Source organism: Spermophilus citellus (genome assembly GCF_964194105.1).
Source record: "Spermophilus citellus genome assembly, chromosome: 13".
Lineage (NCBI taxonomy): Eukaryota > Metazoa > Chordata > Mammalia > Rodentia > Sciuridae > Spermophilus > Spermophilus citellus.
The window spans coordinates 26,146,312-26,156,525 of record NC_138193.1 but is presented as its reverse complement, the minus strand read 5'-3'; the positions used below and the strand labels follow the sequence as shown (position 1 = coordinate 26,156,525).

General features: G+C 54.9%; 1 protein-coding gene across 1 annotated transcript; it reads left to right on the top strand.

Annotated features, from left to right (window-relative positions):
* Window positions 1–4,320: 4,320 nt before the first annotated feature.
* Window positions 4,321–9,773, top strand: CD8A (CD8 subunit alpha). Its single transcript, XM_081264676.1, has 6 exons — window positions 4,321–4,640; window positions 4,789–5,151; window positions 5,858–5,968; window positions 6,179–6,289; window positions 6,755–6,785; window positions 8,775–9,773. Exons 1-6 carry the CDS (start codon window positions 4,592–4,594, stop codon window positions 8,824–8,826), a joined length of 717 nt encoding a protein of 238 aa, XP_081120802.1. The 5' UTR covers window positions 4,321–4,591; the 3' UTR covers window positions 8,827–9,773.
* The last annotated feature ends 441 nt before the right edge of the window (window positions 9,774–10,214 follow it).

Here is a 10,214-nt window from a genome sequence, read left to right as displayed (position 1 = left end):
ACACAAAAATATATTATTCCATCTCCATGTAGTGAAAAATATACTTGTACAATATTTTGTACTTGTATTTCATATTATTAAAACAGTGAGTGAGGCCCTGGGTTCAATCCCCATTACTGGAAATAAATAGATAAAAGCTTAGAAGAAGAGAAATGGAGCAGTGCTGAATCTGGGGGAGGAGAAGAGGAGAGCAGAGCGGTGGGGCCCGCACCCAGGGCCTCCCAGGCAGCACCCAGGCTCACCAGATGCGCTCCTGCAGACCCAGAGCTCCGGGGGCCGACCCAGGGGCAAGTGTGAGGTTTTCATGAGAAGGGACCACAGCAGAAGCCACGTCGGCCAGTTGGGAGACCACTGCCAAGATCCAGGGGAGATGCAGGTCCTGGGTGGAGGAAACCAGAAGTGAGTTTGAATCCATAGCAGCAGGGACTGGTGAAGAGCAAGGCCCTGACGCCTTTAGGGCTTCAAGTGACTGCTCCTGCTGTAAACAGGGTGACTTCGGTGTCTCCATGGCCCCCAATCAGCAGGAGGAGACAGGGCGCTTCACCACTAGCTCCGGTCGCCCCTGCAGCCCCTCCCAGGAGTCGTGATGCTTTTCCAGGGCTCCTCTGTCCAGCTGTGCATCTGGATGTGTTTCAATCCAGGTGAACTAAAATTGTTTCATTTCCACATTTTAAAAGCAAATACCTCGAAAATAACAAAAGGCGTGCCTCCTGGTTATTAGCTACTTTCTCTCTCTGCGTGTTTTAAGAAACAAGGGGCTCTGTGGCAGAGCGCGGTCATTCCCATTTCTTCTCGCCACCCCTTTGGGTACCACAGGGAGCACTGCAGGAGCTCACCTGGCCGGGATGGCAGGCCCCAGCAAGCCCTCTGCACACCTGGCCCACTCAAAGCAAGCATCTCCAACCCGTGCAAGCACCTGCTCTCTGTCTGCTGTGAGCGGATGTTGCTGTGGTTACATCTGGAATCCACCCCCCTCTGTGAAAAATATCATTGGGGTCAGAAGCCTCCTTGGTGGGGTTGAACACTGCCTTGGCACCCCCCAGCCCACGGTGCTCTGCACTAAGGGGCTGCCACCCCCACAGCTGCCACTCCTCCGCTCAGGGCTGGAGGGCCCCAAGCCAGCTACAGATGACTTCCGGGACACCAAAATTCAATGACTGTTTGGAGCTGTGCACCCAAAAATCCAACCAGCACCCGGTAGGGAGGTGGTTCCCAAGATCCAAACATCTGGAGGTTGACTGGAGTCTCCCCTAGTTGGGAAAGGCTCTCCCTATCCAAGCACCCTTTTTCCACCTTTATGACTGCATCCTGTAGCCACAAGGGCCAAATGACACTCCTGCAATGACAGCATCGACCAGGCACAGGGGGACCTTCCAGCTAAAGCAAAGCTTGCCCTGTTAATCGGGGCCTGTCCTCTCATCCATGTGCGCCACAGGGACAGCACTGTGTCTGCACAGCCAGGGAGACACACACACACACACACACACACACACACACACACACACACCTGCACAAGTCCTTGCAAAGGTTTTGCTTCCCTTTGAAAATGCTGCATCTCCTGGTGTAAGTCCTTGATGACATGGGTATACTACATCTACCCCAGCCTTGCCAGTGCTGAGGGCCATTGCCAAGTAGGAAATTTCCTTGCCAGCGTACCCCATGTTAATTTCGCTGTTGACATTGCATGTTAGGTGACCCTGCCCAAGGACGAGGGTGGATCCAGGATTAGGGTGTATCCTGCAGTTTGAGGATAGGTTGAGATCGTTTCGGCCCCAAGACCTCTAATCATTCGCTTTACCGGATAAAACTGCGTGTCCGACTGCCAGCGACGGCCGGGTATGGGCCCGACGCTCCAGCGCCATCCATTTTCAGGGCTAGTTGATTCAACATCGAACTTCCCTAAAATCCAAGGTCTTAAACTGGGAACGCCTTGTCTTAAACCGGGAACGCCCTAAACCCAAGGATTGGGATACTTCCTCAAACTGCAGGATACACCCTAATCCTGGATCCACCCTCGTCCTTGGGCAGGGTCACCTAACATGCAATGTCAACAGCGAAATTAACATGGGGTACGCTGGCAAGGAAATTTCCTACTTGGCAATGGCCCTCAGCATGCCAGAATAGTGACTTCAAACCACCTAACTGCCCATTAAAAGGAGAACCAAACCTGGGCACCGTGGCACATGCTTGTAATCCCAGTGGCTCAGAAGCCTGAGGCAGGAGGATCAAAAGTTCAAAGCCAGCCTCAGCAAAAGTGAGGCTCTAAGCACCTCAGTGAGACTCTGTCTCTAAATAAAATACAAAATAGGGCTGGGGATGTGGCTCAGCGGTCGAAGGCCCCTGAGTTCAATCAGGTACCCCACCCTACCCCCCTCTAAAAAAGGAGAACCAAATTAGGAACACCTACATAAAATGCACCCACTTAAAAGAAAGGGCTGGCCAGGTGCAGTGGTGCAGGTCTGTCAACCCATCAACTTGAGAGGCTGAAGCAGGAGGATCAGAAGTTCAAGTTCAGCTTGGATAATTTAGCAAGACCCTGTCTTAAAATTAAAAAAAGAAAGGATGGAGGATGTAACTCAGTGGTGGAGCACGCCTGGGTTCAATCCCCATTACCAAAAAATAAGAAATCAAGAATGGGGTAGACCCATAACTGCTGGCACAAAAAGCTTTCCTTCTAGTGTAATAAGAAAAGGAAGTTGCTGGGCTGAGCCTGTAGCTCAGCAGTAGAGCATTGCCTTGCTGTGGAAGGCACTGGGTTGAATACTCAGCACATCATGAAAATAAAGAAAGGTACTTTGTCCATCTACAACACACACACACACACACACACACACACACACACACACACACACATATATAAAAGAAAAGTAAGTTGCAAATTTAACATGCGATATAAACATCTGTCTGTGCACAGATAACATCTAAAGGATACACTCAAATGTAACAGTGGTTTTCTCTGGAGACTTTGTAGTCATTTTTGTGTTGTCTGAAGTTTTTTTTTATATTTATTTTTTAGTTATAGTTGGACACAATACCTTTATTTCACTTATTTATTTATTTTTATGTGGTGGTGAGGATTCAACCCAGGGTCTTGCATGTGCGAGGTGAGTGCTCTACTGCTGAGCCACAAAGTTTCTTAAGAATATATTACTCTTGTAACTTAAAACACACTTTAAAAGCATTTCCAAATAGAACATGCTCCATGTTAGAGTAAGCACTTTGGATACTTTGAGGAGGGGAGACACTGAAATCAAAGTAATTAAAATAAAATTTTTTAAAAGCCCAGCCAGGGGCTGGGGCTGTAGCTAAGTGGTACAGCACTTGGGTAGCATGTGGCCCTGGTTTCCATCCCAGCACTGCAAAAAATAAATAAGTAATAACAATAACTTAAAAAATTAAAAGCCTATTGGCCCGTGTTTGCTTCAATCTGGCCCCAGCAGGGGAGCAAACAGCTCAGGGCAGCTGTGACATGACAATGGGGAACAGAGGGCACATCGAGATACTAGGCACAGGTCCTCAGGCAAGGCAGGCAAGTGGAATGGCCTGCCAGTGGCTGGCCTCTGGAATCCAACAGCAGCTGGAGGGGCAGCACAGTGGGGGGCTCCCTGAGAAGACCCCCAAGCCCTGCAGAAACTGGGAGAGAAGAGCAGGCCAGGGAGGAGTAGGGAAGAATGCCTCCTCCCCACATTCACCCAGGCCACACAAAGTCCCTGCCAGCACCCAGAGTCAAGTCCCATCAGACAGCCTGGGAGCTGGTCCCAGGGCCAAGAGAAGAGCTTCCCAGGCAGAAGCAGCAGCCAGGGCCATGCCCAGAGGAGCAGAGCCTAGGGGACCCTGATCCTGTGAGGCTGCAGAGCAGGAGCATGGGAAGGCAGGCCAGGTGGGGAGGGCAGGGCTGGGAGGAGCCAGCACCCAGCAGTGCAGGTCATAGGATGCCACCAGAGTGACAGTGTCAGATCCCACTTAGGGAATGACCTTCATAGCAGGGGGGCTAGAGGACCCCTCCACACACAGGGTCTGGAGTGGAGACTACTGCCTGGTAAGTCCTCCTCGCTGGAGAAACAGTCCAGAGGCCTGGTCACCAAAGGACACCAGTGCTCCTAATGCTTCCCTGCTAGGTGCCTCAAGGCAGTTCCCCCAGAACGTCCCCTGCCCCATTTCTCACGAGGCAGGCATTCCCCTCCTCAGCCCCAAGGAGACACAAGCCTCTAATGAGGGTGCAGTGGACACTCCTCCGCCGACCGCTCCGCCTGTTTCCTGAAAGTTTTAATTTCCCCTTATCGTCTGTCACTCGCACAAGAGGCTGTTCCAAGGGCCGTTTTCAAACTTTGTCCTCACCCTTAAACCCAGTTTTCAGCTGTCCTATGATGCTCCCTGAGGCTATTTTTCTGGCCCTATCACAGCTCCCAGCCCCCTCGCCAGGCGGGAAGGTGACAACCGCGAAAAGGAGGCCGATCTCCTCGGTGGGGGCTTCGGGTGACATCACATCCTCCAGTGCGAAGTCAGGCTCTGAGGCCGGTCCAAGGGCAAACTTCCCCGTCCTCGCCCCGCGGTTCCTGAGCGCCGCAGCCCACCGCGCAGGGATCGCGCCATGGCCTCGCAGGGGACCTCGTGGCTGCTGCCGCTGGCGCTGCTGCTCGGTGAGCGCGGGCCCAGGGCGGGCAGCGGTGCGAGGCCGACAGGGCCGGGGCCGTGGGGCCGGGAGGCCGGCAGGGTGCGGCAGGGTGAGGGCAGGGGCGCGGGCCACCTGCTCAGCCCCGCTGCTGCCCCCCGCTGCTTCCACTGCAGGCGCCGCCGTCGCCCTTGGGTCCATCCAGTTCCGAATGCAGCCGCCGAGGGTGGACGCGGAAATCGGCCGGCGGCTGGACCTGCGCTGCGAGGTGATGACGGCCAGCGGGGCCCAGAGCTGCTCGTGGCTCTACCAGCCGCCGGGCGTGGACGCCAGGCCCACCTTCCTCCTGTACATCTCCACCCACCGGACCAAGCTGGCGGAGAAACTGGACCCGCAACTGTTCACGGGCACGAAATCCAGAGACAGCTACACCCTCACCCTGAACAGTTTCCGCAAGGAGCACCAAGGATACTACTTCTGCTCGGTGGTGGTCAATTCGGAGATATCCTTCAGTCCCTTGGTGCCCGTCTTCCTGCCAGGTCTGGGCGTGGGGCGTGGCGCCTCTTGGCATGGGGCTTGGGGTCACCTCTGAGCACTCCTGGGGGCTACTTTGTTGCGGTTCCCATTACACAGGCGGGGAAACTGAGGCTAAGGTGTGCTAGGTGGGGACCAGAGGTGACTTTTTTTTTTTTTAATGTATGGAGGATCCAACTCAGGGCACTCAACCACTGAGCCACACCCCAGCCCTATTTTGCATTTTATGTAGAGACAGGGTCTCACTGAGTTGCTTAGGACCTCACTGTTGCTGAGGCTGGCTTTGAACTCACGATCCTCCTGCCTCAGCCTCCCAGCGGCGGGGATCATAGGCGTGGGCCGCTGCGCCGGCTGGAGGCGGCTTTGGTGCCACCGACCATCGCTTGTGTGGCCCTGGGCAAGTGTCTTAAACCCCTGCACCTGTGCTTGCTGGCAGCAGAACCCGGTTGTTAGCCGGACTCACAGGTTGCTAGCGAGCCTGGCGGTGCTGCTGGAGCGCACGCTCCCGCATCGCGGTCTTGGTCCCGCTCACAGAGCCGCCAATGTCAGGCCACCGCATTGGCCGCCACTGGTCAGCGCGCGTCCAGGGGACCCTCCTCCCTTGCCCCAGGGGAAACCGAGAGGAGGCCCTCCCATGGGGAGAAGGGAAACCGCCGGCGCGGTGCATGCACAGCCCAGTCGGCCCCAACCACCCCGTTGCTCCTCCCGCAGCGGAGCCCTCCCCGACGCCCGCGCCGCGACTACCTACCACGACGCCCCCCACCAGGCTGCTGCCTGGGTCCGTGCGCCCCGAGACTTGCCGGCCCGCGACGGGTGGTGCAGGTGAGGTCAGCGGGTGCTGGGGCCTGGGTGGGCCAGAGGTGTAAAGGACCGCAGAAGGAGGCATGGCCTGGGACGACCCTGATCCCCTGGGCGGTCCAAATGTGGGGAAACCGCGTCCTGGAGGGGAGAAGAGTTCAGGGTGGCGGGCGGGCGAGGAAGGATGGGAGGCCCGGGCCTCTTCCTAAACGTGGGCGTCTCGGGTGTTGTCAGCGGACACCAGGTGGCTGGACTTCGCCTGTGACATCTACATCTGGGCGCCCTTGGCTGGGACCTGCGCGGTCCTTCTGTTATCACTGGTCATCACCGTCATCTGTCACCACCGTAAGTCCCCGGAATCACCACGCCGGGGTTCGGCCCCACACCCACCGAAACCGGGGTGGAGTTCGAATTTCTGGAACTCCCAGTGGCTGCCAGGACCGGGCAGGGACATTCCTTCCCTGAGGTAGGACGCAGGGAGGTGTCCCCGCCCCTTCCCGCCCTCCAGGAGGTTGTTGGGAAGCATTCCCCGCCCAGTTGACCCCGGCCGGCACTGAATGCAAACTGCAGGCGGCAGGGGACCCCCACACTCCAGCCCTGTGCCCTGGAGGGCTGGGAGAGAAACCTGGAACCCTTGGCGCCTCCCTACCACCCCATCCCCTAGGGTCACTCGCTCAGGTCTGAAGAGGCTTCAGTGTGCTGAGCGCTCAGGAGAGTAGAAAGACAGGCTCCTGAGCCACCAACCTCAAATAGCAAGGAGGGCGTCTGGATCCGCTGGACACTCACTTTCCCTTATTTTTCCTTATCTAGGGAAACGAAGGCGTGTTTGCAAATGCCCCAGGTGAGTCTCTTAACCCTGGTCCTGGCTTCCAGATGACAGATGGTGAAATGCTGTCCCAGAGAGAGGTCCTGGCAGTGGTGTCCTGGGGCAGGGAGTCAGCTCGTCTGTCTCAGGGAGAGCAGAGCTGCTCCAGTAAATCTCTGTTTAATTGAGAGCCAAAAACCCACCCGAGGGCTTCCACTAATTCTTCCTGGCCCCTCAAATAACTGAGCTCCTCTTTTTCTACATGATTCTGTCTGGATTTTATTGTTAAGATGGCCCCCTGCCCCTTAGCTGGTCTAGTTTTTTGAGGGAAAGTTAATCGTTTATCTTCCAAACAAAACAAATAACCTTGGTTCCTAATTTCCCTGTGTCAAAGCAGGGCCTTGATTTGCTGCCAGGGACTGGAGGAAAGGGGGTCAGAGGCCAGGGATTAACTCTCTTGCAGGTCAAGTGACAGCCCCATCCAGTTCCACTCCCATCATTTTTAAATGATCAGAAAAAAAGTTTTTAAGAAGCCCAGTGTCTGCACTCCTTCGCTCCTTCGCCTGAGGGCAGGGCAGCCCAGGTGCTCTCCCCACAGCGCGCTCCAGCTCAAGCAGGCCTGATGGGAGCCATGCTCCGAACCCCCCCATCTTCACAGCAGCCACGGATGGCTGATACCAGGGTCTCAACTCAGATCACAGCCCTGAGGTTAGGAAACCCACTCTAAGCAGCGAGGCAGGAGTACACTCCGATGACCACAGCTGACCATTCAGCTGAGGACTGAGAGGGCCAGCCTCTGCACACTCCAATTCCACATCTCAGCCAACCTTTTACTGAAAAAAAAAAATTGTGAAACGTGTCTCTGCCAAACAGAGAGGGGTTCTTCTGGCCATCACTTCCTAGCCTTGCAGTGTGATATTTAACTGGCATTTACGCTGAGGAATCTAGAGGTGATCCAGGCAGTGGGGTGTGTAAGGCTCTATGCAAATACTATGCCTTTTTCTATGAGGGACCCGAGGGCTTTGGTATCCAAGTGGGGGTGGGGTGGGGTCCTAGAACCAACCCTAGTGGATATGAGAGGCAACTGTGTGTTTTTTTTTAAATGTGAAGTTTCAAGATGATCTTTCACTATAACCTTCGTTTTACAGATGAGGAAATTGAAGCTTGGGACATTTGAGGGCTGGCGGGGGTTGGAGGGCACTGAATGTTAATGCTAACCAACTGCAGCGTATACCAGTTCCTTTCAGTAGGCAAAACTATTCCCCATTTTACACCTTGGGTTTGCATTTTATTCTCCTTGGTATTTCTTTGCAGAAATCCAAATTCAGCACCTTACACATTAATGGAAATGTAATTAACTTCCAATGTGTATATTATATATACCAAGGTCAGAGCTCTAAAAACTAAGGATTTTTATTACTTGGAGTGCAGTTGGGAGTTTCTCCAAGAGAATCCCTCAATCTCTTTTCTGAAAACTCTTATTTTTGAAAGGAATCAAAAAATACAATCCTGCCTAACCCTAACCCTAACCCAAAAGATCAAACACATCTGAGGAATTCACACAGCCACATTCCCATCTCAGTGATGGCCCAGGGCAGCTGGGCTTCGACAGGCATGGCACCGAGAGTCACCGGCCAGTACTGAGAGAACATGTAGTGTGATGTCAAGTTTAGGTTGTCGCAGGCACTCTGGCTCAGGCCACTCTATGTGGCCAACACTCCTTGCCCCTGTGAGCCTTGGATGAGGGGCAGGTCAGTGGGTGGCAATGGCTGGCATGGGGGAGGAGCCTCCTCCTACCTTCCTGGGGACCTTGACAAAGGCTCCACGCAGCTGGACTCTGGTTGTGTGGCCTTGGCAGTTTCTCCCACCTCTCCCACCCAGTGCCACCCCAGCATGGTTGTGGGGGTCAAACCAGATGGAGCCAGAGCAGCACTTGGTACATGGCCAAGGGCTGGGGGGCTGGTCACGGCCAGATGCTGGACTGAAGGGCTCTTGCTACAGTGACAGCCACCACCTCTCTTTCAGACCCGTCATCAGAGCAGGAGGCAAGCCGGGCCTTTCAGAGAGATCCGTCTGACATGGCACTGGGCCACACAACAGCCACTATAGACTCCAACCTGAGACTGCGCCCGCTAGACCACACGGCCTCCTCTTCTGGGCCCCTGGTGTTCCTTCCTGTGTGTGTTCTCATTTTGGTAGTGGGCAGGGTGGGAAGGGTCCTGGGTCCTGTATGTATTCACTTGGCTTCACACAAAGCTTTGTCTCCGGAACGTCACAAGAGCCAGTTGTGTTATGTTCCTGTGGGGGGCCAAGAGCCCAGGGCAGCAGAGCTGGGCCACTGGTACTCACCGTCTCAGCCTCTCCCCACCACTTCTCAGAGGCTGAGCCCAGCTGGGAGCAACCCAGTCAGAGTGGCACAGGGGCCAAGGCTGGGGCCTGAGCTGGAGGGAGCCCTACTGCCACAAGGGCTGTCCCCCACACCATGTGGTGCCTGTCCCAGACCTCAGGGATCGAGCATTTCTCAGGCCCTGTGAGGTGCATGCGGCTAGGCCCTGAGCCTCAGGGAGGCCAGAGCATCTGCCTGTAGCAGCTCCCAAGGCAGCTGGACTCCACTTTGCACCGCTGTGTAGACAGCACAGGTGCCCACAGCAAAGCTGAAGGACAAGCAGTCCTGGAAATGGATCCGTCTCAGAAGAAAATTCCAATGTGGAAGCAAAATGGCCGTCCCAGCCTTTCCTCAACCGAGGGTGAGGCTTGGAGTTGAGCAGAATCTCTAGTTTGAGGTACCACAGTGGAACATGTTCCTGGAATCCCTGATGACTTCTCATACTTTGAAAGGTCCCTGGAGAGCTCCAGCACATTCCCTGGCCTCCCCGAAGCCAGCAGAGGGGAGGATGAGACAGAAGGCGGTGAGGAGGCTCAGAGCCCAATTGCTGCCCTCAAGTTGCGTATCAAGCTCAACCCTACAGGTGGGAGACTGACCCGGTCTATCCACTGCTCACACTGATGCATTTTCTTCCCTTGGTTAATAAACATTCATGGTGGCCTTGAGCAGCTAACCAGCTCCCCTCTTTCGGCCGCGCCACACTTACTTTCCTGATTCTCCACTCTGATAGGGGCTCTGCTGGGATTCTGCACACCTAGAGGTGTTACCAGGTCAGACCCACCTCCGCCTGGGCTTCCATGACATACATGGACAGGGATTAGCTGATTCCATCCCTAACAAAGGGGGGATTAGCCACCTCTTGCTTCACCCCATTCCTTCCTCTTATTCTTCCTTGATAACACACAAGAGCTATCACCAAATCTCCATTTTGTGTTGAGTTAACATGCGTGTGAAGTGAGCACACAGGTCTTCAGGGTGCCGCTCAGGGCATCCCGGCAGGAGCCCACCTGCCCTCTGCTCCGGCCTGCCTTCCACGACCTTGGAGACACTGGGATTACAGGCGTGCGCCACCACAACCA

Bases quoted from the DNA above. Each gene is read 5' to 3' on its own strand.
- CD8A (XM_081264676.1), top strand. From the start codon at position 4,592: ATGGCCTCGCAGGGGACCTCGTGGCTGCTGCCGCTGGCGCTGCTGCTC. The intron at 6,290-6,754 runs GTAAGTCCCCGG...TTCCTTATCTAG, and splicing joins CACCGTCATCTGTCACCACC to GGAAACGAAGGCGTGTTTGC. The intron at 6,786-8,774 runs GTGAGTCTCTTA...CCTCTCTTTCAG, and splicing joins CGTGTTTGCAAATGCCCCAG to ACCCGTCATCAGAGCAGGAG.